Genomic DNA, 27,781 nt, shown 5'->3' with positions numbered 1-27,781 from the left:
GAGATGGACGGGAACAGCTAGTCGTGAAGGTTCATGTGGTCCATGACGAGTGCATGGATGCTGTGGGAACAGCAAAGGAGAGGCGAGCTCTCCCTGGGGTGAGGCCCCGGGGACCCGGGGTCGCCGGCACTGTTAGCAGCCACCTCCACGGACAGGCGTTAGGACCTTTGAGGCCCCGAGTTTTTGGGTCTGGGACTCAGAGAAGAGAACCTCCATTTCCTAGGTGAAACCGTCGTACTAACGCTCACCAGGGAAGAGTTTTGATCCTGGCAGGTGACAGATGTTCCTTTCTGTCTAGATGATCGCGGCCAATGTCCTTTCCAAAGAAGAGTTCCCAGACTTCGATGAAGAGACTGGCATTCTCCCTAAAGTAGATGACGAAGAAGGTAACTGGCCGCTGGGATCGAGCAGGGGGATGGATTTGGCAGGTTGAGTCATTGGCTTTTTGTAGTTTATTTGTAGTTTAATCCAGTAGTTATGAACCATTGATTCCTCTGACCTCGCCATTCATCTCTCAAAGAATAAGAGGCTCTCTCCGTGACAGAAGGGGAAAAAAATCATTTTTCTGTTTTTTCCTCCCCCTCCCCGTCCCCCACCGCTCCGTGGTATCATAGGTCCGCCCGGGGCACCTGAGCACCACACAGTGTGAGCCCAGCAAAAAACTGGGTTCTTCAATCCTCAATAATTTTCCTTTCCTTCCTATACCCAAAATATGTGATTCAGTCATTTTCTTTGCATTTTATTGACAGTCTGACATAGGCTTATGTCATATTTTTCTTTTTTGTATATAAATTTTTAAAATTAATAGTACAGACAATCCTGTGATTGATTTAAAATTTAATATGAAATAGGCATAATTGTCTTTGAGAAAACTCATTTTTCAGAAAATCTTTTAAATTTGATCATCCTGTTGCCATAAGAAGATTTGAGGGGGCTGAAGTGATAGCACAGTGGAAAGGGTGTTTGCCTTGCACACGGCCGACCCGGGTTCAATTCCCAGCATCCCATATGGTCCCCTGAGCACGGCCAGGGGTAATTCCTGAGTGCAAAGCCAGGAGTGACCCCTGAGCATCGCTGGGTGTGACCCAAAAAGAAAATAAAAAAAGAAGATTTGAGGATAAAACTTAAGAAGTGAAAGGAAGGGGTCTACGTGGGTTTGATTTCCGGCATCCCAACCCCCGCTAGTAGTGACCCCTGAGCGCAGAGGCAGGAGGAGGTCTTGAGCACCACTGGGTGTGACTCAGAAATTTGAAGAGAGAAAAGAAAGGAAGGAAGAAGGGATGGAGGGAGGGAAGAAAGGAAGGAGAGAAGGAAGGGAGAAAGGGGCAGGGGAGACTGCTCTCTGGGCTGGGGCGCATGCGCAGGCTTTGTCCGGGTCAATCCCTGGCACCACGGGGTATCCCGAGCACCACCACGTACGCACCCTCCCCCAAAACTATTTAAAAAGTTAGATTCAGGAGAGAAAATGTGATATTGTCTCTCTGTATGTTTAATTATTGCGGGGTCCATGCCTGACAGTGCTTGGGGACCCACTCAGTGGTGCGCGGGGGCCCTGATGATGCTGGGGACAAACCTGGTGACTCAGACCTGCAAGGCTTGATGACTGACGTCCCTGGCTGATCTGAGACTCCCGGTAATCCTATCCTTGGATCCACCTACATTACCTCTAAGTTGTCATGGAAGCAACTTTTTTTTTTTTTTTAATATTTTTTTAATGAATCACTGCGAGATACAGTTACAGACTTACAAACTTTCGTGATTATGTTTCAGTCATACAGTGGTCGAGTACCCTTCCCTCCATCAGTGCCCATTCTCCACTGCCAGTGCTCCCAGTCTCCTCCCGCCACCCCCACCCCCCCACCCCCACCACTCCTGCCTCTGTGGCAGGCACATTGGCACATTCTCCTTCTCCCTCTCCTTCTCCCTCTCTCTCTCTTCTCTCTCTCTCTCCCTCTCTCTCTCTCTCTCTCTCTCTCTCTCTCTCTCTCTCTCTCTCTCTCTCTCTCTCTCTCTCTCTGTCTCTCTGTCTCTCTCTCTTTTCCCCCCTGCCCCTTACCTTTTGGGTGTTATGTTTTGTGGTACAGGTAGTAAGTGGCCATCATGTTTCGTTTATGGCCTGCATTCAGCACGCATCTCCCATCCCGAGTAAACCTGGAAGCAACTTTTAACTCAGCCCACTGATAACTTTCTCATCTGTGGAATGAGTTTTATGAGAACACAGAGATTCTGTAGTAGTAACCAGTGACCTGCAACCCAGCTGAACTAGAACTTTGCCAGAACTAAGATCCATTATGTATCCACCTGAGATTAGATCTTTCTTCCTCTGGGTGGCACTATTCTAGCCTTTATGTTATTTCCTCACCTTTCATTACATATTTTCTCTGAACATGATATTTTTTGTTTTTTGGGTGTTTTTTTTTTTGTTTTTGGGTCACACCCAGCAATGCTCAGGTATTACTCCTGGCTCTGCACTCAGGAATTACTCCTGGCAGTGCTTGGGGGACCATATGGGATGCTGGGAATCGAACCTGGGTCAGCCCCACGCAAGGCAAATGCCCTACCTGCTGTATTATCGATCCAGCCTATATTGTTTAGTCTGTTTTAAACTCAGTTGGGTTTTTTTTTTTTTTTGGGTCATACTCAGCGATTCACCGGGCTTACTCCTGGCTTTGCACTCAGGAATTATTCCTGGCAGAGCCCAGGGGAGCATATGGGATGCTGGGAATTGAACCTGGGTCGGCCACTTGCAAGGCAAATGCCCTACCCGCTGTGCTATTGCTCCAGCCCCATGGTTGACTTTTGTTATTTATTAATGCTGTTGATATTTATGTTGATTCTTATGTAACATTTGTTTTTGCTGCTATAACGTGTTTATATAAGTTCATCATATTTATTCATTTTGCTTTTTGTATTTTGCTGCTGGGGGAGAGTTATATCTGGCAGTGTTCGGGGCCTACTTCGGGCTCTGAACTCAGGGATCACTCCTGGAGGACTCAGGGGACGATCAAGGGATGCTGGTGATTGAACCTGGGTTGATCACGTGCAAGGCAAGCACCCTACCTGCTGTACTATCTCTGGCCCACATTTTACTTATGAATGGTTTTGAGGGTCAGAGCTTACTCCTGGCTTGCTCTCAGGGGTTCCTCCTGGCAGTGGTCCAGGGACCCCATGCTGTGCTGAGGATTGGGCCAGGGCTGGTGGCGTGTAAGGCAAGCTCCTTACCTGCTATATTATCTCTTTGGCTCTTTACTGCTTAGGGGGCTTTCTTGTTAACTTTTAGGAATAATTCGCTAGACGAAATTTTTATATTTGTGCTTGATGATTTATGTTACTTATTAAATTAATCATTTGGGGACCAGAGAGGTAGTACAGCAGATAAGGCACTTGCCTGGCATGCGCCAACCTGATTTTGCTCCCTGGCACTGCACATGGGCATCTCTTGAGTGCAGAGCCAGGAGTGAGCCCTGAGAACCGCCCGGTATGGTCCAAATTCAAAAACTGAAAAAAGTGAAGAAAATGAAGAGCTTTGGTGAAAATGATGGGTCAGTTCTCTTTTGGTTTTGGCTCATGCTTCTTTCGCGGGACTTTCAGATGAGGACCTCGAGATCGAGCTGGTTGAGGAAGAGCCGCCGTTCCTGCGGGGACACACCAAGCAAAGCATGGACATGAGCCCTATAAAAATTGTGAAGGTGAGACGTGTGGGGGCTTCCACGTGGAAAGGTCAAGCGGATTCTTTTTGTTTTGGGGGCCACACCTGGTGATGCTCAGGGTTGCTCCTGCACTCAGGAATTACTCCTGGCAGTGCTCGGGGGACCATATGGGATGTTGGGGATCAAACCCAGGTTGGCCACGTGCAAGGCAAGTGCCCTACCCACTGTGCTATCACTCCGGCCCCAGGTCAAGTGGATTCTTTTTAACAAATCAGCTGTTTAGGGGATGTTAGATCTGTGAATTTTGGCTCAGACCATAGCACTATTCAGAAATGAGGATCTTTAAAATTCATTTCTTGTGGTGCTGAGATCAAGTTTAGCACTTACATGCAAGGTGAGTGCTCTACCGCTGAGCTGCAGCCCAGGCCCTGTAGTATTTTTGTTTTTGAGGAAGATTAACTTGGCTCCATTGCTTTTGTCTTTTTTGATTTGTTTTGTTCTCAGTGTGTTTGGGTGGAAGTAGCAATAAATAGAATGCCTGGTCTGCCAGCACTGCCTCTCCCAGACCTTCAGGCTTTATTTTTTATTTTTTTCCTTCAGGCTTTATTACTTCTCAGGTTTTGTTTGTTTACTTCTTTATTTTGTGTGTTTGTTTTGGGGCCACAGTGCTCAGGAGGTAGGCCTGGCTCTGCAGTCAGGAATCACTCCTGCTAGTAGGCTCCATGCAGGGAAAGCACCTTACCCACTGTACTGTCTCTCCAGCCCCTACTTTGCAGGTTTTAAAACTCGTTTTAAAGATTTATTTGTCCATTGGGGTTGACCTTTAATAGAAAGGTATTGCATTGAACCTTTCAAAAAGGCAGAGCAATGAAGAGAATTTTTTTTGGGGGGGGTGGGGGCTCATACCTGGCGGTACTCAGAGCTTACTCCTTCCTGGCTCTTCACTCAGGGCTTACTTCTGCTGGTGCTGGGGGATCATACGCAGTGCTGGGCATCGAGACCAGGTGGGCTGGGTGCGAGACAAGTGCTTTATCAAAGCAAGTGTCCTACTTGCTGTACTGTCATGCAGCCAGCCCCTCCTTGTAGTTCTTGATTCAGATAGAACTTTCTTAGACGTTTAGAGAGCGTTCCTGTCTCTTGGCTGTCTCTTGTTTCAGGCCAAACATCCCTAATTCCCTCCACAATTTTTTTTTTTCTTTTTTTTTTTTTTCTTTTTGGGTCACACCCAGCGATGCTCAGGGGTTACTCCTGGCTTTGCACTCAGGAATTACTCCTGGCGGTGCTTGGGGGACCATATGGGATGCCGGGGATCGAACCCGGGTCGGCCGCGTGCAAGGCAAACGCCCTACCCGCTGTGCTATCGCTCCGGCCCCTCCCTCCACAATTTACCATTGCTTGCTTGTGTTGTTTTGAGTTTGTGCAGTTTCTTCCTCTCACATGGTATGTCGCATTGATGGCCTTCCGGATGGGTCAGTTTTGGAATTGCAGTGGCTCTGCCTGACAGAGGGTTTTCTGGCCATTTCATGCACTCAGAGATCCCATCCTGTTGTTTTCCTTCTGTTGTGCCAGAATCCAGACGGCTCCCTCTCCCAAGCAGCGATGATGCAGAGTGCCCTGGCCAAGGAGAGGCGGGAGCTCAAGCAGGCCCAGCGGGAAGCGGAGATGGATTCTATTCCCATGGGGCTCAACAAGCACTGGGTTGATCCTCTGCCTGATGGTAGGTTCTGGTGGTGCTGGTGGTAGTGGTGGGTGTGAGTGTGTGTGTGTGCGCGTGCGCGCGCGCGTGCGCGTGCACGCTCCCCCCACCAAAAAATTGACCCTTCATGTACACAGGGAGGTAGAACTGACTGAGGATCTCCCTTAGCTTTGATTTAAGTATCGTGGGCTAAGGGCTAAGGAGATGCACGAACGTTCTGAGCTTGTGCTTGGCTTGCACAGAGCCTATGGTTTGACCCCTGGTGCCACATGGCCTCGGCACTAGTGGTTGTAGTTTTGGTGACCCCTAGCACCACTGGGGAGGGACCCCCCCCCAAAAAAAAGAAGCAACAGTTTAAGTATTGTTTTATTTTCTCCTTTCTTTATTGTTTCGGGCTACACCTGTCGGTGCTTGGGGGTATCCTGCAAGCTGGGGATGAACCCAGGTCCCCAGATTGCAGAGCCTGTGCTGTACCCTCTGGGCTCTCCCCTAGTGTCACTTTTTTTTTTTTTTTTTGGTTTTTGGGTCACACCTGGCGATACACAGGGGTTCCTCCTGGCTCTGCACTCAGGAATTACTTCTGGCAGTGCTCAGGGGACCATATGGGATGCTAGGATTTGAACCCGCGTCGGCCGCGTGCAAGGCAAACGCCCTACCCACTGTGCTGTCACTCCAGCCTCCCCTAGTGTCACTTTTGAAACCTATTTAAAACCAAGATTGGTTCAGTAATATTGGTCACATCGTTAGATTGATTTTTTTCTCTCCTGAATAACTTAAACTTTGTCGTGTTGTGGGCCAGAACCTTAGTGTAGCAGGGAGGGCATTTGCATTGCACACGACTGACCCTAGGTTGATCCCCGTCATCCCATGCCATCCCTGGAGCACCACCGGGAGTAATTCTTGAGTGCAGAGCCAGGAGTAGCTCCTGAGCGTTACCAGGTGCGGCCCCAAAACAAAAAGAAATTGTGTTGTAACAATAACCCAGCTTTAAAATGTCCTTTTGATATAATGTGTATAGTAAATAACTGCTAAGAATACTCATAACAAAACTAATTGTCAGACATCTGAGGGGTACAGAAAGCAATTAAGTAGTCGTGATTGCTACTCTTTTTTTTCTTTTTGGGTCATGCCCAATGATGCTCAGGAATTACTCCTGGCATTTCTCAGGGGACCATATGGGATGCCTGGGATCGAACTCCAGTCAGCTGCATGCAAGGCAAATGACCTACCCGCTGTACTATTGCCCTGGCCCCCAGTGATTGCTACTCTTAATATAAGGTCTTTAGTTAACTGGGAGAGAATATTAATAAAATAATTTAACAGAGGAGGCAAAAAGCAGGCCTGAGTGGTGGGGTGACAGCCACAGTCAGGGAAATGGGGATGAGGCATTTATACGTGGCATTAGACACTGTGGCTCAATTCTGAGTGCGTTGGGAACAGTTACTATTTCTGAGCAGGAGAGTACTATAGGATCAGAATCGCATTTCCAATGGATTACTGAGGCTGCCCTGCAGAGTGGACTCGGTGGGACATAGGGGAACACTTGGGATAAATCAGGATGCTGTAGAAGCTGGCGACTTAAAGGTGGTGGCAGAGGAGTGGAGGGAGGCGCCTGGTTCACAGAGTGTGGGGTGGGTGCTGAGAGGTGGCTTCAGGGCAGTTCTGAGTTTCCTGTTTCCTCCCCAGCGGAAGGCCGGCAGATAGCTGCCAACATGAGGGGTATTGGGATGATGCCCAACGACATTCCAGAGTGGAAGAAGCACGCCTTTGGGGGCAACAAGGCTTCGTACGGAAAAAAGACCCAGATGTCCATTCTCGAGCAGAGAGAGAGCTTGCCCATCTACAAGCTGAAGGAGCAGCTGGTCCAGGTGAGAAACCGCTTTTGTTGTGTTGGTGGCGAAGGTGTGTTTCCTAAGAGAAGGATGGTGGTTTCAAAATAACGGCTGTGGGGCCGGGGCGATGGTACAGCAGGGAGGGCGTTTGCCTTGCATGTGGTCAGTTCAGATTCAGTCCCTGGCATCCATGCGGTTTCCCAAGCTCATCAGCAGTGATCCCTAAGCACAGAGCCAGGAGTAAGCCCTGCGCTTACTCCCCGAGCACCCGCCAGGTGTAGCCAAAAAGCAAAAAAAAATTAATATTAAGTGTGAGTCAGTTAAAAAGAGAATTCCTAGGGGGCCAGAGCGATAGTACTGCAGGTAGGGCGTTTGGTTTGTACGCAGCCAACCATGGTTCCATCCCTGGTACCCCATCTGTTCCCCTAAATTTGCCAAGAGTGATCCCTGAGCACAGAGCCACCAGTTGTGGCCCCAAAACCAAAACAACAACAACAATAATAATAATAATAATAATAACCTAGGCTGGAAAGATAGCTTAGAGGATTGGAGCACATGCTTTGTATGTGATTTTTATATAAGCTAGGTTTGGTCCCCAGCATCACGTGGTCCCCAGTTATGCCTGGATTAGCCCCTGAGCACTGTGAGGTGTTTTCTAGAAACAATATAAAAATGCCTATATATTTAAAGATTTTAAGTTTGCCATATATGCATTAAAATAAGAGGAGCCTGAGAAGTAGTATCAGGGAAGGCTCTTGCCTTGCATGTAACTGACCCAGATTGATCCCTGGGACTCTATATGGTCCTCTGAGCACCACCAGATATCACCTCCAAACAAACAAAAAGTAATGAAATAAGAAAGAGGAGGACTTAAGCCACAGAGATCATGCAGAGGGTAAAGTGCATGATCCTCTTGAGATGGCCTTGCATATGGCCGACGCAGGTTTGGTCTTTAGCATTCCATATGGTCCCCTGAGCACTTCCAGGAGTAACCCCTGAACTTTTCGAGGTGTGGCCCAGGCACCAAAAAAAGGAGGAGAAAAAAAGAAGAAGCAGGGCCAATGAGAAATAGTTAAAAGAGGGTAATACTCCCATTCAACCATTGGTACCACTTTTGGTCCCTCGAGCCCTGCTACAGTTGATCCCTGATTACAGAACCAGGAGTTAACTCTGAACACAGGTAGGTGTGGCCCAATTTCTCCCTGCTCCCCAAAGAAACCTCAAAATCATGAAAGAACCTCACCCACAAAAAATTGCTTTTTTTCCACATGATAATGGAACAGTACGGTCAGGATCCTGGTTTGCCTTTTACTGGCAGAATATAAGCATCGTTTATTTTACTACCGAGTAACGGAGGCAGATTGTAATGACTGTATTTCTGCTTTGTGGCTTTCAGGCTGTGCATGACAATCAGATCCTGATAGTTATCGGAGAGACGGGATCTGGGAAGACGACACAGATCACCCAGTACCTGGCAGAGGCGGGTTACACTTCCAGGGGCAAGATTGGGTGCACCCAGCCCAGAAGAGTGGCAGCCATGTCGGTGGCCAAACGAGTGTCGGAAGAGTTTGGTTGTTGCTTAGGCCAAGAGGTAAGCAGGGGGCGAAGCTGCCGGGAAACGAAAGTGGAACTGGGTAGAAAGCCCTGTCTCTCTTAAGACAAGGAGAACGCTTCTGCTTTCAGCTTTCTCCCGAGGGCCCATTCTCGTGGTCATTATTGATCTCTTCGGGGTCAAGTCCAGGGCAGAGTTTACTAGAAGATAATCAGTGTACATCTTAGCTATTAAGAATGTGGGTAAAAGGAAAAAAAATTTTTTTTTAATAAATAAAAAAGAGTGTGGGTAATCTGGGGCCGGAGGAATAATATAGTGGGGAGGGCGGTTGCCTTGCACATGGCCAACCTGGGTTCGATTCCCAGCATCCCATATGATCCCCATGCGTTGCCAGGAGTGATTTCTGAGTGCCAAGCCAGGAGTAACCCCTGAACATTGCTTGGCATGGCCCCAAAACAAACAAAAATCATAATGGTAATCTGGGCTAGAGTAGTAGGATAGCAGGCAGGCACTTGCCTTGCACACAGCCCACCCAGGTTTGAGTCCCAGCATCCTATATGGCCCCTTGAGCCCCACCAGAAGTCATCCCAGAGCACAGAGCCTGGAGTAAGGCCTGAGCATTATCAGGTGTGGCCCCCAAAACACAAAACCAACCAAGAAAATTATAGGTGATCCGATGGGGCCGAAACCATACCCAGTGATTTCGAAAAGATGACTTTTGTCTTTGCGTTGGTTCTGCTGTAGGTGGGCTACACCATCCGGTTTGAGGACTGCACCAGCCCTGAGACAGTCATCAAGTACATGACAGACGGGATGCTGCTCCGAGAGTGCCTGATCGACCCCGACCTCACGCAGTACGCCATCATCATGCTGGACGAGGCGCACGAGCGCACCATCCACACGGATGTGCTCTTTGGCCTGTTGAAAAAGGTGAGCAGGTCCCCTGGGTGCTCTCTGCCTTGGGTGGAACCGAGTTCTAGGGCTGGGGGGTGCCGGGCCCTCCTGGTGGCTCTTCTGAAAGTCCCTTGGCGTTTCCCTGTAGACAGTTCAGAAGCGGCAGGACATGAAGCTGATTGTCACTTCGGCCACCTTGGATGCAGTGAAGTTCTCCCAGTACTTCTACGAAGCTCCCATTTTCACCATCCCAGGCCGAACGTACCCCGTGGAGATCCTGTACACCAAGGAGCCCGAGACAGATTATCTGGACGCCAGCCTGATTACTGTCATGCAGATCCATTTAACGGAACCACCAGGTAAGGAGAAAGAGCAGTCTTCCTCCTAGTCAAACTTCTGATATGTTTGTTTATTTTTATTTAAAAAAAATTTTTTTTTTGGTCACACCTGGCAGTGCACCAGGATTACTCCTGGCTCATGCTCTCAAGAATTACTACTGGAAGTGCTTGGGGGACCATATGGGATGCTGGGAATTGTACCCGGGTTGGCACATGCAAGGCAAATGCCCTACCGGCTGTGCTATTGCTCCAGCCCCTAAAATTTTTTATTTTATTTTATTTTATTTTATTTATTTATTTATTTGCTTTTTGGGTCACACCCAGCAATGCTCAGGGGTTGCTCCTGGGTCTGCACTCAGGAATTACTCCTGGTGGTGCTTGGGGGATTGCCTCGACCTGTGCAGCTAGTTGAACAGCAGCCCGAGAGAGGGAATGAGAGCCGCAAAGATGGGGTAGGGAGGACTGTATGAAGCATACAGCAACTTTATTGCAAAGCTTATTGCCTTTTTTTTTTTTTCTTTTTGGGTCATATCCAGCAGTGCTCAGGGTTACTCCTGGCTCTGCAGACACAACTAATCACTCCTGGAAGTGCTTGGGGGACTGTATGGGATGCTGGGGATCGAACCCGGGTTGGCTGCATGCAAGGCAAACGCCCAACCCGTTGTACTATCACTCCGGCCCCGCTGGTTGACTTTTATAGTATGCAGTAGACAGTTCGTGGGAAAGCCAAGGGGCACAAGTTGGGCGAGCTCCGCTGTCTGTTATTCTATTTTGCAGCTGCGTATGCGGGCAGTTCCTTGAACTTTCTCAGCAAAACAGAACAGGAGTGAGAATGTGGCTTCTGGCCCGGGCAGGGTGGATCAGGTGCCGCCTTCCCTTCGGCCCCCCTGAACAGGGTCAACCGCCAGGACATGGCGCTCCCACACGCCAAGTTTCCCTCCTGCTCATTCCCTTCTCAGGGAAAACAGGCAGGGACTACCAAGGCCAGTCCCCAACAGGGGACCATATGGGGTGTCAGGGATTGAACCCGGGTAGGCCGCGTGCAAGCCAAACGTTCTACCTGCTGTACTATCACTCCGGCCCCTTATTTTTTAATTTTTTGAAAAGGGGAGCACTTTTGGTGTGGGGGCAAATCCTGCAGGCCAGGCTCCTGGCCCTATACTCAGAGATCACTCCTGATGGGACTCAGGAGCCGTGTGTAGTGCCAGGGATCGAACCCGGGCCGACTTCATTCAAGGCACATCCCTTATTGGCTGTGCTATTGCTCCAGCCCTGAGTGTGCATTGTTGTCATGTGGAACTTTTATTTTTACTTGTTGTGTCTTTGGGCCACGACCAGCCGTGCTGGGGGCTACTCCCTGCCCTGTGCCCATTGGGATGGAACCAGGGCCTCCTGCGTGGAATTGCATGTGCTCAGCCTGTGGGCGGCGCCCTCCCCAGCCCAAGCATCTGTCTCTGTGACCTTGGTGGACATCAAGCTTTTGTTCTCTGTGTAGGTGACATCCTGGTGTTTCTGACTGGTCAGGAAGAGATTGATACCGCTTGTGAGATCCTGTACGAAAGAATGAAATCGCTGGGGCCTGATGTGCCAGAGCTGATCATCCTGCCCGTGTACTCGGCCCTGCCCAGTGAGATGCAGACCCGCATCTTCGACCCAGCTCCTCCTGGCAGCAGAAAGGTAACTGTGGGGAGGAATGGCAGGCACATGAGCCCTGAGGCCGGAGAGTATGTGTAGCTCGCAGGTGGGCCAGTCTCGCTTGTTGCCTCGTAACCGGTAGTGTAGTCAGGAACAGGAGTGGCCCCTGCTTCTTTTCTTTCTGTCTCCTCCCTTGACACACAACTCTTTTTTTCTTTTTTGGGTCACAACTGGCGATGCACAGGGGTTACTCCTGGCTCTGCACTCAGAAATTACCCCTGGCGGTGCTCAGGGGACCATGTGGGATGCTGGGAATTGAACCCAGGTTGGCTGCATGCAAGGCAAACATGCTTACCCTCTGTGCTATCTCTTCAGCCCCTTGACACATTTTTTTTTCTGTTTTTTGTGTCACACCTGGCAATGCACAGGGGTTACTCCTGGTTCTGTACTCAGAAATTACTCCTGGCGGTGCTCAGGGGACCATATGGGATGCTGGGAATCAAACCTGGGTCAGCCGAGTACAAGGCAAACGCCCTACCCGCTGTGCTATTGCTCCAGCCCCACCTTTGACACATTTTTTTGAGCAGCCACTAGGCTCAGGGCTGCTGTCTGAAGTTAGGCATCAACCTGCTGTGCGGGCAGCTGCCAGTGGCTGATTCTCTTTTTTTTTTTTTTTTTTGCTTTTTGGGTCACACCTGGCAATGCACAGGGGTTACTCCTGGCTCTGCACTCAGGAATCACCCCTGGCAGTGCTCAGGGGACCATATGGGATGCTGGGAATCGAACCTGGGTCGGCTGCTTGCAAGGCAAACGCCCTACCTGCTGTGCTACCGCTCCAGCCCCTGGCCGATTCTCTTAACAGCTTCTGTGAATGTGCTCTCGCTGCTTATGGATGTTGGGAAGGGGTGCTCCCAGCCTAGTCATCTCTGGAAGTAAGGATCTGAGGGAGTGAGCAGGGTTTAAGGACCCACAAGAGCACAGGAAGGACAGGTAGACACATTCTGAGCAGACAGAGCAGCCTGGGGCACCTGGGGGTAGAATAGGGGCCATTTCAGGGAACTGTGGACTTCCAGTGGCAGGAGTGTGGTTGTATGAGGGGCAGAAGAGACTAGTAGCTATTTGCCTTTTTTTTTTTTTGTACTTGGGATCAAACTCCAGGTCTTAAACTGTGATGTATGTGCTCTACCATTGAGCCACATTGCCAGCCTATGTGAGGTTTTTATTTATTTATTTATTTATTTATTTATTTATTTATTTATTTATTTATTTATTGGGTTTTTGGGCCACACCCGGCGATGCACAGGGGTTACTCCTGGCTCTTCACTCAGGAATTACCCCTGGCGGTGCTCAGGGGACCATATAGGGTGCTGGGATTAGAACCAGGGTCGACTGAGTGCAAGGCAAACGCCCTACCCGCTGTGCTATCGCTCCAGCCCCATATGTGAGGTTTTTAAAAACAGCTTCTTTTTTTTTTTTTGAGAAACAGCTCACTCCGTTAAAGCATTTTATTCAAGGGAGCAGGAGTGGTAGGAGAGTGGGGAAGGCACTCACCTTGCACGCAGGCAGCAGAGGTTTTTACCCTCTGCCCCTGTATAGTCCCCTGAGCACTGCACAGGTTTGGCCTAAAAACCTAAACAGATGCATTTACTATTTAGTGGCTTTTAGTATATTTACAGAATTTTGCAGTGATTACTGTTATTAACATGGCATTCTGGTGTGTTTCATTTTTGCACCATGCACAGCTGTGCTCAGGGCTTACTCCCTGGCTCTGTACTCAGGAATCACTCCTGACATGCTTGGGGTACTTATGGAGGGCCAGGGATTGAACCTGGGTCTACCACATGCAAGGCAAACATCTTACCCACTATCTGATCTCTTCGACCCCAACTGTTACTGTCACTGTCACTGCCATCCCGTTGCTCATCGATTTTCTTGAGCGGGCACCAGTAATGTCTCCATTGTGAGACTTGTTATTGTTTTTTGGCATATCGAATACGCCATAGGTAGCTTGCCAGGCTCTGCCATGCAGGCGAGATACTCTTGGTAGCTTGCAGGGCTCTCCAAGAGGGACAGAGAAATGGAACCCAGGTTGTCCATGTGCAAGGCAAATGTCCTACCCACTGTGCTATCACTCCAGCCCCATACTTACATTTTTGAAATTTTCTTGTGAAGTTGTTTTTTGTTTTGTTTTGGGGCCATATCTCGTGGTGCTCAGGGCTTACTCCCGGGTCTGCACCCAGGGACAATTCCTGGCAGTGCTTGAGGGGCTATATTGAGTGCTGGGGATCAAACCCAGGTTGGCCATGTGCAAAGCAAATGCTCTACCTGCTCTGGCCCCTTGGGGAGTTGTTATTGTTGTTTTTAATGTAGGAGTCACTGTTACTGTCACTGTCATCCCGTTGCTCATGGATTTGTTCGAGCGGGCACCAGTAACGTCTTTCATTGAGAGACTTATTGTTACTGTTTTTGGCATATCCAATATGTAATGTAAGAGTACCACTATTTATTCAGCCATTGATGAAGCCGTTGATGAAGCTGATTGAATTGTGCATGAACTCCACATTATATCTATTGGATATTTTTTTTAATTAAATATCCAATAGATAGACCATTACAAAGTTGTTCATAATTGGGTTTCAGTCATACAATGATCCCTCACCATCCCTCCTCCAGTGTACATTTCCCACCACCAGTTTCCCCTGTTTCCCTACCACCATCCCCTCCACCCACAGCCTCCCTCTATGGGAGGCACTTTCCTTCTTTCTCTCTCTCCTTTTCCTTCTTTGCATTATGGTTTGCAATGCAGGTGCTAAGAGGTCATGGTGTTTGTTCAGGGCATTCGGTAATTTTATTGGGACAGTAAAGCTGGAGTAGCTTTTCAACTGGGTGGCCACTTTGGGGTGTGGATGTGACTGCCAAGGCTTCCAGAAGTACAGAGAGGTGAGGGGAGGTAGCCCATCCCGACCCCAAGAAAGCCTGGAGATTTCAGTCACAAAATCCACATGTCCGAATTTTCAGCAGATTATAACTTGGTGAGATCTATCCTGAGATGGTGGAGTCAGGTCGGGCGTATGGCAGCAATTTTTGGATTGTGGAAGCAAATGGCTGCCGGGGGCTCTACTTGGGCGGACCCCTGGCCAACCCGCCCCCCTCCGATTTACCCCAGTCTGTTCAGCCATGTGTGAATCCGGGATTAACTTCGGCTTTTGATCTCTTTCAAGATTTATTTATGGGTTTCTGAAGCAAGGCCAGTAGTAGAGCTTACATGGTGGTGCTGGAGTTAGTTTATGGCAGTGACTGCCAGTGCTTCCAGGAGTATTGGGGACTAGGGGGAGGTAGCCCATCCCAATTCTGAGAAAATCTGGAAATTTCAATCCCAAAACCCACATACCCAAATTTTTATCAGATTATGTCTTGGTGAGGTCGGTCTGTCCTGAGATGATGGAGTCAGGCCAGGGGTATTGCTGCGATTGTGGATTGTGGAGGCAAGCGGCTGCCGGGGGCAGTGCTCGGGCGGGCACCAGACTAACCTGCCTCCTCTGATTTACCCTGGTCTGGTTAGCCATGCACATGTCTGGGTTTAACTGTGGTTTAAGATCTCTTTCAAGATTTATGGGTGTCTAAAATAAGGCCAGTAAATGAGCTTGTATAGCCTAGCAGGAGGTGGTTTGTGGGTATGGCTCCCACATACCTAACTTTTGGCCACTTAATTTCTTGGTAAACTTGGCCCCAAGTTATTTGGTCTGGCCAAAGGTATAACGGCAATTTTGGTGTACTAGGAAGCCTGAAGGCACCATCAGGCTGCTGATGCACTCGCCCCACAGGTACAGGTTGACTTACTGGCGGCACCATACCCCCGGTGTTTTTTGTTTGGGATCCACACTTCACAGCGCTCAAGGACTACTCATAGGGATTGTAGCAGTAGTCCGGTGAGAAGGGTGCTTGCTTTATGCAGCCAATCTGGGTTTGATCCCTGGCCTCCTATATGGTTCCTCGAGCCCACAAGGATTAATTCTTGAGTGCAGAATCAGGACTAACTTCTGAGCATCTCCTGGTAAGACCCCAAAACATAAGAAAACAAAAAAAATCTCAAGGACTATTCCTGGCTCTGTGCTCGGGGGTGAGTCCCTGTGTTGCTTCCATGGGGAACTTTGCGGTACTGGGAACTAAGCCCAGGACTTCTGCAAAGCCTGTGTTCAGCCCATTGAGCATCTCTATGGTCTTCTCTGGGGATGATGATGATGATGATGATGATGATGATGATGATGATGATGATTAGCAGTGTCAAAAATTGAACTCAGGACTTCACACATCAAGGTGTATGCTATACCACTGAACCACATCCTCTGCTTGGAGATTTACATTTTCTGATCATCCTTTGTAAATAGAATCATATAATATGTGATCCTTGGTGATTCAACTTTTTCCATTTAGCTTCTTTTCAAAACTCATCCATGTTGTAGTATGTATAGAGACTGCATTGCTTTTACTGCTGAATAATAGTCTGTTGTAAAATATTCTGCACCCAAAATATAAATACATGTGTGAGTGTGAGCATGAGACAACAGGAAAAGAGGTGGGTGGCCTTTGGGGTTTATTCGTTTTAGTCATTTTGGGTCATTTCATATCTTAACTCTTAACTCCTTTTTCTGACTTTTTTGGGGCCATACCTGGTGATGCTCAGGGGTTACTCTGACTCTGCTCTGAGGAATTACTCCTGGCAGTGCTTGGAGGACATACAGGCTGCCAGAGGTCGAAAGTGGGTCTGCCGCGTAAAGAATGCCCTCCCCACTGTCCTGTGACTCCTACCCCCTCCACATCTTGACTCTCATGAACAGTGCTGCTGTCAATAGTTCACAGATTTTTAGGTAGACCAATGTTTTTATTTCTCTCGCGTAAGTCCCTGCAAATGGAAGGGAGGTGAAGGTGAAGTAACCTTAACAGTTAGGATGGAGAGAGTGGGGTCTGGGTCTGGTGGTGGAGGAGAGGCGAGAAATGGCTCCCAGGAAGCAGGTGTGGGTAGCTGGACAGAGGGTGGTGCTGAGAAGGGCAAGGGGAAGGGGAGCAGGGGGCGCGGGGCTGGTGACTCCCCTGCTCTCCTCCTGCCCCATCCACTTGCCTCTTGGCATTGCTTCTGTGGCAGGTGAAGAAAAAGCCTTGAGAGCGGGTGAGATGCTGGCCGAATGTGAGATGTTCTGGTGCCTCCTGGCAATAGTTCTTCCCGGCAGTTATGTTTTATTAGCTGAACCTCTGGGTAGAAGAACTGTGGCAGTGCCAAGCGGAGACCAATAATCAAGATCACATATACTTGCTGTCAGCGTGCGCATGCACGCACACAAACACACACCAACACACACCAACACACACAGTCACGCACACACTGAAACTCCTTGACTGCCTCATGGTTCATTTTATGAGCAGAGGGAGGGGAGGGTGGAAATCTCTCTCTCTCTCTCTCTCTCTCTCTCTCTCTCGTTCCACATACACAAACAGCTCATTTTATAATCCTGATGTCCCCATGGGAGAAGAAAAATCTCATTTTGCACTGGCACATGTGATGCCAGGAAGTGTCTGCTCTCCCAGGACGCTAGACAATTAAAATTGTAACAATCAAACTTGGATCTAGGGGATGAGCTATGCAGTCCTTTGTGCAAATGAAATCGCTTGTCCCTGGCCTTAGCTTTTTGCTGTTCCGCTTCTCCTTGGATGCCACCTGCTCCTCATCAAAACCTTCAGATGAAGTCTCTGCCCCTCCACTCTCTCGGGGCCAAATTGAGACAAAGTGCTCGCAGGTCATCTAGGGAGGTTGGGAGGGATGGAGAGAGGGGATCCCATTTCATCCCTCGGGGCTGAGCCAGCCCTCTTCACTTCCCCCCGGTCCTTCTGGTTTGCAGGTGGTGATCGCCACCAACATTGCAGAGACTTCGCTGACCATTGATGGCATCTACTATGTGGTGGACCCAGGTTTCGTGAAGCAGAAAGTTTATAATTCCAAAACAGGAATTGACCAGCTGGTTGTGACTCCCATTTCTCAGGTATGTTTCTTTGCTTTCTCTTTTTGGTTTTGATTTGTAACTTGTTTGTTTATATGAGTGAATGTTTTTGTCGTTGAGCATTTATACCCCCAATTTTTATTTTTTAAAAAATTTTTGCCTCCTGAGTGGTGCGCAGGAGTTCTGGGGGCCCCATCAGTGAATCTGTGCAACCAGGCTATTAGTTCACCTCAAGGACCCAAGGGTATGATGCTGCTTGTGTCCTGCAGTGCTAGAGATACCCAGGGCACATTGGGCATTGCCCAGAGACCTCCAGGACTGCACCTGGCCATCCTTGGGGACCACGTGGTGTTGGGAATCCAACTGAGGCCAGGTGCATTCATGGCCTGTGCCGTAACCACTGCACTGTCTGTCGGGCCCCCATACCTGTGTTTTCAAACAACTACAGGGTAGCTGTTAATGGGACTGATGTCTGGTTTATTTCTGGTCAGATCCGTGCAGTGGTATTTTGTCTTGTTCCGTGCTTCCTCTCTCACACTGTGCCACACTCAATGGAAAGTGTTATCTGTGATCTTTACAATTGTGTCTTAACAAACTTGATGAAGTGCTGAGGATTTTGTGTATGTGTATGTATGTGTGCGACTTTAAGAGCATTGATAGTCTCGGAAATGGTCCTAAAGGAAGTGAGATAAATGGCGTTTCTGATTCTGCTAGTTGCCAAATGCCTCCCTTTTAACCGATTTCCCAGGCAGAGCTGCTCGTGTTTAATAGGAATGCTGCTCTCTCCCTTCCCTCCCAGGCGCAGGCCAAGCAGCGTGCTGGCAGAGCTGGGAGAACCGGCCCAGGGAAGTGCTACCGGCTGTACACGGAACGCGCCTACCGGGACGAGATGCTGACCACCAACGTGCCGGAAATCCAGAGAACTAACTTGGCAAGCACGGTGCTGTCCCTCAAGGTAGCAATCACTGTCTTGTTAGAGTGGGCTGGTGGAATGGGCCACTGCTCTGGCCTTTGCAAATGGCTCTCCTTTTATGAACCTTGTTAAATACCGAAGTAACCTCCTGAAAACAGTCCCTCGGAGTGAAGTGCTGGCAGCTGCGATAACTGCATCCCCACCTCGGGACCAGGGCTGAGCGGGCGCGGCTGCTGGGGAGCCCATACTTCTTCCCACGCCGTAATAACCAGCGGGAGACTCGGTTGTAAGAGATTTCAGCCCTGGAGTCTTTTCTAATAGGAAATTAGAAAAGTCGAGTCAGTGCCGAGCTAGGGGCTAGATGTGTACTTCCCCTCACCCCAGGACCGCTCCTCTCCTCTGCAGACGGAAGCAGTACTCGCAGGCCACGCACGTTGCCAGGGAGCTCAGTCCGGGTTTCAGGCGGGCCGCCGGGGGCCTGGCGCTCATTCTGAGTCAGTGCTCTTCCTCCCGCGCGCCCCAGCGCGGGCCTTCATTCTCCCTTGGCAGGGGAGCCGCCTGAGTAATTTCCCAGATGAGGGCTTCCTCCCCCCACCCCGGCGCTCACGCTCCCTGGAGCCCTGGCACTGAACGGGCACAGAGAGTGCTGTCGCGGTCTATTCTCCTTCCCCCCTAGGAGATGCTGACGTGGAGCTTCGGAGAGAAGCCGCGCCTGGCTCTGGAGCCCAGATGCTTCCCTTCTGCTCCGAGCCGCGTGGCCTCGACAGGTGTATTTTCTCAGCCCTTTGCTCTGTGTCCTCATGAAAGAGGTGTGCGTGTGTGTGTGTGTGTGTGTGTGTGTGTGTGTGTGTTGGGAGAGGGCTGTGGCAGGTACAGGCACGAGGCACAGTGCTTCCTGATTGCTCACATAATTCCTTCTAGTTATTATTCATAGATGGGCATGTACAGAGCACATGCTGTGTTTATGGGCATGGTCGCTTTGTGGGGAAGAAGCTGAGCGCTTAGCTTGGACATCCCTGGATAATCATCATTCAGTCACTTCATTTATTTTTCAGATGAGCGAACAGATGTTGGCAGCTCACTGGGTGCCAGGCAAGCACATGGCACTGGGCGGTGGTTTTGTTTCCGTTTTCACCCTAGTGCAGCCTGAGCCCTGGGGCGCTACTTCAGTCACCTTTACTTTCTTACCCTTTAAACTAGTACTGAGCGCTTCCTAGGTGCTCCGCAGAAGCAGTGTATGTACATAAGAGCCAGATAAGCTCAGGTGATCTCTCTGAAAATCACAGTGAGACGCACATAGTAAGACATAGTAAGACACACAGAGTGTCGCCATGATGGCATTGTTTACTTATAGTGTTGTACAGTCATCACCACTGTCCAGTTGCAGAAGCTTTTCATCATCCCAAACAGAATCGCTGCCTGTTTAACCCTTTCCTTTCTGCCTCTGTACTCTGGTTATTTATTTTTTTTTCTTTTTGGGTCACACCCAGCGATGCTCAGGGGTTACTCCTGGCTTTGCACTCAGCAACTACTCCTGGCGGTGCTTGGGGGACCATATGGGATGCCGGGGATTGAACCCGGGTCGGCCGCGTGCAAGGCAAACGCCCTACCCGCTGTGCTATCGCTCCGGCCCCACTCTGGTTATTTCTTTTCTTTTCTTTCTTTTTTTTTTTTTTTTGCTTTTGGGGTCACACCCGATGATGCACAGGGGTCACTCCTGGCTCTGCACTCAGGAATTACCCCTGGTGGTGCTCAGGGGACCATATGGGATGCTGGGAATCGAACCCGGGTCGGCCGCGTGCAAGGCAAATGCCCTACCTGCTGTGCTATTGCTCCAAACCCTGGTTATTTCTTTTCTCTTTTCTGTTTTCTTATCTCATCTCTTGTGGTGCCAGGTATTGAACCCACGTCTCGTGCTCATACATGCAAGGCAGTATGACCTTTATCCCTGACCCAGCCGTAATCTGCTTCTATTATGCATTTGGCCTGTTTTAGAGGTACTGCTTACCAATGAAATCCTGTGATAGCCTTTGTGATATGGCTTATTTTATTTAATACGATGTTATAGTTCATACATGTTGTAGCTAAAATCAGATTTTCATTACTTTTTAAGGGTAAGTGACAGTATCTAAGTCACTGTATGTTGCATGTTGGGTATATCCTGTGTAGGTTTATCCACTCATCTGTCTGAACATTCGGGTGGTTTCTCCCTGTTGATTATTATGGGTTGTGCTGCTGTGGATGTTAGCATGCAGGTACCTATTGGGATCCCTGCTTGCCGTTCTTTTGGATGCGTATTCAGCAGTGGAAATGCGGGATCATATGGTAATTCTATGTTTAACTTAGTGGGGAGAGATGGTTGTTTTTCATCGTGGCTTCAACATTGTACATTCCCTCCAGCAAATTATAGGGATTCTTTTTTCTCTATTTTCTTGCCAACACTGGTTCTTTTGTTTATTTATTTGTTTAATCGCCATCCCAGTGAGTATGAGGTGGTACCTCCTCGTGGCTTTGATTTCCCTTTCCTAATTACTAGTAATGTTGAGCATTTTTTCATGCGCTGCTGGGCTGTTTTCTTTGAAGAAGTGGCTGTTCAAGTCCTTTGGCCATTTTTCAGTTGAGTCGTTGGTCTTGTTGTTGAGTCGTAGGCACTGTCACGTCAAGGAAGGGCTTTTTCGAGTTTCCTGCTGAAGTATGAGCAAGAGCTGTCTTGCTGTCCTGCTGGCAGCCTCCTGATTGTGGCTGAAGAAACAGACGGGGCATAGCTTTCTTTTCTCCATGCTGACTGTCGCTGGGCTGAGCCTTAGTCCATACACTTGTTTCCCTCTTCTAGGCCATGGGCATCAATGACCTGCTGTCCTTTGACTTCATGGATGCGCCGCCAATGGAGACGCTGATCACCGCCATGGAGCAGCTGTACACGCTGGGGGCCCTGGATGACGAGGGCCTGCTCACCCGCCTGGGCCGCAGGGTAGGAGCCAGACTCACGCCGCTGCTCGGGGGAACACACCTGGTTCTGTGTAAAGCCAGGATAAACTCTAGGTGCCCACTCTGTTGAACCTGGATTTGCTCTTATCACTAAAATTTTGTTTGGGGGCCACACCCAGTCGTGCTTGTGGCTTACTCTTGGCTCTCACTCTGGGATCACTCCTGGTGGGCTCAGAGAACCATACAGGGTGCTGGGGATTGGACTCAGGTCGACCATATGCAGTGCAAACGCCCTACCTGCTGAAAATTGTTTTGGTTTGGTTTTGGGGTCAGGCATGCCTGCATGCCTGAAGTGCTCAGGGGCTACACCCAGTTTAGTCCTTGGGGTGCTGTTCCTGGCATTACCCAGGGGACTTCCAGAGGTACCAGCAATCAAATCTGGGCCTCCTGCATATAGAGCATATGGCCTCCTGCTCCAGTCCTTTCATCATTTCCCTGGGCCTTAAAAGTGTTTTTCTATATTTTGTTGTTGTTGTTGTTCACTTACTCCTGGCTTTAACTCAGGAGCCACTCCTGGTTATGCTCAGGAACATATGAGGTGCAGGGATCAAACCCGGGTCAGCCAGCCTTGTGCAAGGCAAGTGCCCTACCTACTATGCTGTCTCTCCGGTCTCCAACATTGTTTCCTCTTTACAGAAAAAGGAATTCTGTCCGTATTTGACCTTACCTCAGCATATATATATATATATATATATATATATATATATATATACACACATACACACACATATATATATGTGTGTGTGTATACACACTTGCTTATATATATATAAACACACATATATAAACATACACATATGTATATGTATGTATATATATATGACTGGAGCGCTAGCACAGTGGATAGGGCGTTTGCCATGCACACGGCCAACCCGGGTTCGAATCCTCTGTCCCTCTTGGAGAGCCCAGCAAGCTACCAAGAGTATCTCGCCCGCATGCCAGAGCCTGGCAAGCTACCTGTGGCGTATTTGATATGCCAAAAACAGTAACAAGTCCCACAATGGAGACGTTACTGGTGCCCGCTAGAGCAAATTGATCAACAACGGGATAACAGTGGTAGTGATATATATATATATATGTATGTGTATGCATATATCTATATATCTATATATACACACATATACATACATACACACACATATAGTGTTTTGGTGGTTCTTTGGGTACATCTGGAAATGCTCAGGACTTGCTTACTCCTGGCTCTGCACTAAGGAATTACTCTTGGTGGCAGTCAGGGGACTATATGGGATGCTGGGGATCACATCTGGGGCAGCCACATACAAGGCAAATGCCCTCCCCACTGTACTTTTGCTCTGACACTCTCAGTATATATTCTTGAGTCGATTTAAAAAAAGCCCCCCGGGGTCAGAGAGGTAGTGCCGCAGAGAGGGAAGGTACTTCACCTGCATCACCAGGGCTTGCTCCTGAGCACAGCATCAGGAATAGTTCCTGAATACCACTGGGTGTGAATACCCCCTTAAATAAAAACACAAAAGAATGAGATTAGTACCCTGAGAGTAATTGGTTACACTTATTAGATCGGGGTTTCTTTGGGAAATGATTCTGTATAGTCTCTTTGGTGGGGGAGAGGGAGGGCAGTGCTTATTTTTTGTGGATTTTGTACCATGCCCGGCAGTGCTCAGGTCTTACCTAGCTCTGTTCCTAGGGATCATTCCTGGCAGACCTCTGGTGGGGACCACACAGGATGCTGGGGATTAAGCCTAGGTCAGCCGAGTTCAGTGCAGGTGCTCTACCCGCTGTGCTGTCATGCTAGCCCTTAACCAGCTAGAGGCAACCCATTCTGGCCTGCCTCACACTGACCAGTCCAGAGCACCCCTACCACCTCCCCAAAATGAGTTGCAGTTTCTACTTCTCCCTCTAGATGGCAGAATTCCCCCTGGAGCCAATGCTGTGCAAAATGCTCATCATGTCCGTGCATCTGGGCTGCAGTGAGGAGATGCTGACCATCGTGTCCATGCTGTCGGTGCAGAATGTCTTCTACAGACCCAAGGTAAGGGGCTCAGACCCCCCCATTCAGAGGGGGAGGCACAGTGGCATCACTGCAGTGCATCCTGGACATGCAGTTAGAGGCTGTGGGGAGGAAAATAATCCCCGTTCCCCTCTGCGTGGCAGGATAAACAAGCCCTGGCGGATCAGAAGAAGGCCAAGTTCCACCAGACGGAAGGGGACCACCTCACTCTACTGGCCGTGTACAACTCCTGGAAGAACAACAAGTTCTCCAATCCCTGGTGCTATGAGAACTTTATCCAGGCCCGTTCCCTGCGCCGGGCCCAGGACATTCGCAAACAGATGTTAGGCATAATGGACAGGTAACTGGTGACTGTTCCTGCTGCTGCAGGCGAACAGCCTTAGATTCCTTGTCTCCTCATCCCTGTGCGCACCTGTGAAGCAATGGGCAGCTGCATGCCTCCCCTGCCTTTCCCTGAGCTGATGGCTGAGAGCCACTTCACAAAGTCCCCCGGAGGAAGAGGGTTTGGGGGGGCGGGAAATGCCCTCTGCTGGCACGCCCCTCGGTGAGTGAAGTACCTGCTCCTTAGGCATCCGTCTGCCCACAGAGGAGCTGCTCTGTGCTTCGCGGGTGGCAGGGAGGGCCCCGGTGCCTGCTCTGTGGTCCAGAGTTGCGGGCACTTTGGAAGCGAGAACCAACCGTGGGGAGCTCACATGTTTCTTGTTTCATTCTCCTGCTAGACACAAGCTGGATGTGGTCTCCTGTGGCAAGTCCACAGTCCGCGTGCAGAAAGCCATCTGCAGTGGCTTCTTCCGTAACGCCGCTAAGAAAGACCCCCAGGAGGGTTACCGGACACTGATCGACCAACAGGTGGTCTACATCCACCCTTCCAGCGCGCTCTTCAACAGACAGCCCGAGTGGTAGGTGGGCGGGCGGGGGGGGGCTGGGGGCTCCTCTGGGCACAGAGGACCTGGGCTGTACGCCCAGCCTCCAGGTGTGTTGTAACTGAGTTAGAGTAGCAGAAGCATGAGTTTGCAAAGTTCACTGTCTCAGACTCTTACAAGAATTAAGATAAGGGGTGAGAGCTGAGAAGGTGCTTAGAGATCTTCTGGTGAGTTGGGTTTTTTGGTTTTTTTTGTTTTTAGTTTTTTTTTTTTTTTTTTTTTGTCATACCCGGTGATGCACAGGGATTACTCCTGGCTTTGCACTGAGGAATTATTCCTGGCAGTGCTCAGGGGACCATATGGGATGCTGGGAATAGAACCTGAGTTGGCCGCATGCATGGCAAACCCCCTACCCACTATACTATCGCTCCAGCCCTGTGAGTTGGTTTTTAAAATAAAGATTTGGGGGGCTGGAGCAGTAGTACAGCAGGCAGGGCATTTGCCTTGTACACCACTGACCTGGTTCGATCCCTGGCATCCCAGATGGTTTTCTGAGCACCGCCTGGAGTGATTGCTGAGTGCAGAGCCATTAGTAACCCCTGAGCATCACTGGGTGTGGTCCTCAAATAAATTTAAATTTTTTTATTTATTTATTTTAATGTGCTGCAGATCAAACCCTGCCCAGACACAGGGCAGGCAGGGCCCAGCTTTCTACTGCTGAGCTGCATCCCTGTCCCCACATCCCCTAATTTTTTTTTCCTTGGTTTTTAGACCACACCTGGCAGCACTCAGGGCTTACTCCTCGCTCTGTGTGAGGAAGTCAGTCCTGGTGGTGCTCAGGGGAACATCATGCCATGCTGGCAAGGCAAATTCAGGTTGGCCATGTGCAAGTGCCCTACCCTCTGTACTTTGTCTCCAACCCTAAGAAATTGGAATCTCAGCTGGGAAAATAAGGCAAAGGCCAATTTACGGACCCTTTCATGATGAAGTTCAAGGTTCAAGCCCTGAAACTGCGTGGTCCCCTGAGCCCCACTGGTGTGGCTCAAAATAAGCCAAAAATTAGAATCTTAACCCTGATAGAAAGTGGATTCAGGGGCTGGAGCAATAGCACAGCGGGTAGGGCGTTTGCCTTGCACGCGGCCGACCCGGGTTCAATTCCCAGCATCCCATATAGTCCCCTGAGCACTGCCAGGGGTGACTCCTGAGTGCAGAGCCAGGAGTAACCCCTGTGCATCGCCGGGTGTGAACCAAAAAAAAAAAAAAAAAAGAAAGTGGATTCAAAGCCACGGTGCCTCTTGGATTGGAGACTCGGAGCCTCCCCTGCCTGACCCCCCTTCCCCAAGCCTGTGGCAACCCCTCACTAAGACCCACGTGATCAGTAGAGGCAACCCACAAAGCACCTTCCAGCTTCCCAGCAGGAGACAAGGCCAGGGATGGGGATTGGCTCTAGGTGGTTTGGGTTTGTTGTGTGGAGGGGCTTCACCCAGCCGTGCTCGGGCTACTCCCGGAGTTGCTTAGGGGTCTGCTTAGGGGTCACTCCTGGCTGAAGTTTGTGGTACAGGGCTCTAACCTGGACCTCCTTCATACAATGTGCGCTCAGCCTGCTGAGCTCTGCCCAGCTCCGTTTTCCTCTCTCTTTTTTTGCTTTTTTTTTGCTTTTTGGGTCACATCCGGCAATGCACAGGGGTTACTCCTGGCTCTGCACTTAGAAATTACTCCTGGTGGTGCTCAGGGGACCATACAGGTTGCTGGGAATCAAACCTGGGTTGGCCGCGTGCAAGGTAAACGCCCTACCCGCTGTGCTATCGCTCCAGCCCCTCCATGTCTCTTGAAGTCCTTGAAGACACTGTTCTGAGAGCTCTCCTGAGGTCGGGAGTGTGGCTGTCGTGAGCCGAGACCTCCCGCTCTGAAGGGGTCAGCAGGAGCTGCCAGTGGGGATGTTGTCAGCGGGGACAGGGGGACTATCTCATGGGCTCAGACATGCGTCCTCATGCTCCCTTTCACGCAGGGTGGTGTACCACGAGCTCGTGCTGACGACGAAGGAGTACATGCGTGAAGTGACCACCATTGACCCCCGGTGGCTCGTGGAGTTTGCCCCGGCCTTCTTCAAGGTTTCCGACCCGACGAAGCTAAGCAAGCAGAAGAAGCAGCAGCGTCTGGAGCCCCTATATAACCGCTACGAGGAGCCCAACGCCTGGAGAATCTCCCGGGCCTTCCGGCGGCGCTGAAAGGCGAGACTGGTCTGTTTGCCTCGAGTGCACTGGTGGGCCTGGGCTGGGCCTCCTTCTTCCTGGGGAAAAGCTGGTTGTGTGGAGACAGCTGGCCTGTGCCTACGTGTCTGAACTGGGCACTCTCTCACCCGGACTCCCACTTCTTCCCTGGTGGTAAACAGAAGCAGGGATTTCCTCCCGGTGTGACCGAACCACCAGCTCCCACACCCCAGGTCATGGAGCCATTTGGTATGGGGGTCTCCATCAGCACAGGTACACATCCCCGTGGAAGGGACAACTCGGCCCAGCCTGGGGATGGAATGCCCAGGGGAGCCGCAGGCACCCAGCCCCGTCTCGAACTGTCTTGGCAGGAGCTGGGACGCCCATAGAAAGTGTTGGCGCCACTTCCTGCCCCCTCTCCAGCCCCTCTCTGGCCTTTTGCTTAACCTCCTGCTGCAAATATTTATTTTTGTAAGGAAACAGAAGCGGTTTGTGGTGATTTCTTTTAGCAGAATGAGGCTGTTGGTCTGGACAGAGCTGGGAAGACGGAGTGGAGAGTCCCGTGAAACCAGCGCCTGGCCTGGGGCCTGGACTCAGAGATGATGCCCAGACCCCAGGAGGTGCTACACTCTGGCAGTACCCAGCAGAGTGGTGCTGCTTGGGCCAGGCTGCTGCACATGCCCCACCCCTTTGAGCTCACTCTCGGGGCCCCTAGGCCTTCAGATGGCTGACAGTGTCCACCCTGACGCCAGAGCGTTTGCAGATGGGCCTGTGGAATACAGAGTGCCCCCTGGGGTGTCCGCCCGCCCACCATGCTGCCGCACCACGCGTCCTCGCTCCTTACATGGTGTGCTGCGTCCTGCCTGCCACGCGTGGTTTTTATTTTGTGTTGTTTCTACCCCCCACCCCCACGTCGCTCTGCGGGCTTTTTAACAAAGGGCTTTTGTAGTCAAAGCCGCCCCTTCCCCAACCCAAACAGAAAACCAGCCTTTTCCTCTCAGCGGGGTGGCACTGCCCGGGCATCTGTGCTCCGGGTCTCCTTCTCCGTGGCCTCAACCCAGCAGTCGGTGGGGAACGGGCCCCTCCCATCCTGGCAGCCCCGTCCCAGTTCCCGGGAAGCTGGGAGACTTAGAGAACATCCGGCAGAAGCTGCCAGGCCAGATTGTCAAGAGACTGGTCTGAACGTGGAGCTGCTGGAGAAGTTCCCTGGGGGTTGGGCACGTCCAG

The 27,781-nt window shown here is 50.1% G+C and overlaps 1 protein-coding gene across 1 annotated transcript in view; it reads left to right on the top strand.

The window, feature by feature from the left end:
• The window catches only part of DHX8 (DEAH-box helicase 8), a 34,265-nt gene extending 7,226 nt beyond the window's left edge, over window positions 1-27,039 (top strand). Inside the window, exons 9-23 of the mRNA XM_004620970.2 lie at window positions 299-386; window positions 3,592-3,689; window positions 5,220-5,367; window positions 7,033-7,214; window positions 8,575-8,769; window positions 9,475-9,660; window positions 9,773-9,983; window positions 11,458-11,639; window positions 17,492-17,632; window positions 18,390-18,545; window positions 21,337-21,474; window positions 23,374-23,502; window positions 23,625-23,821; window positions 24,201-24,380; window positions 26,353-27,039. Coding sequence (XP_004621027.2) covers window positions 299-386; window positions 3,592-3,689; window positions 5,220-5,367; window positions 7,033-7,214; window positions 8,575-8,769; window positions 9,475-9,660; window positions 9,773-9,983; window positions 11,458-11,639; window positions 17,492-17,632; window positions 18,390-18,545; window positions 21,337-21,474; window positions 23,374-23,502; window positions 23,625-23,821; window positions 24,201-24,380; window positions 26,353-26,572 — 2,451 coding nt within the window. The 3' untranslated portion in view covers window positions 26,573-27,039. The remainder of the gene's footprint in view (window positions 1-298; window positions 387-3,591; window positions 3,690-5,219; window positions 5,368-7,032; window positions 7,215-8,574; window positions 8,770-9,474; window positions 9,661-9,772; window positions 9,984-11,457; window positions 11,640-17,491; window positions 17,633-18,389; window positions 18,546-21,336; window positions 21,475-23,373; window positions 23,503-23,624; window positions 23,822-24,200; window positions 24,381-26,352) is intronic.
• The last annotated feature ends 742 nt before the right edge of the window (window positions 27,040-27,781 follow it).

Source organism: Sorex araneus, chromosome 3 (assembly GCF_027595985.1).
Source record: "Sorex araneus isolate mSorAra2 chromosome 3, mSorAra2.pri, whole genome shotgun sequence".
Classification (NCBI taxonomy): domain Eukaryota; kingdom Metazoa; phylum Chordata; class Mammalia; order Eulipotyphla; family Soricidae; genus Sorex; species Sorex araneus.
Note: the sequence above shows the minus strand (reverse complement) of the source record. Positions and strands in the feature narration are given on the sequence as shown.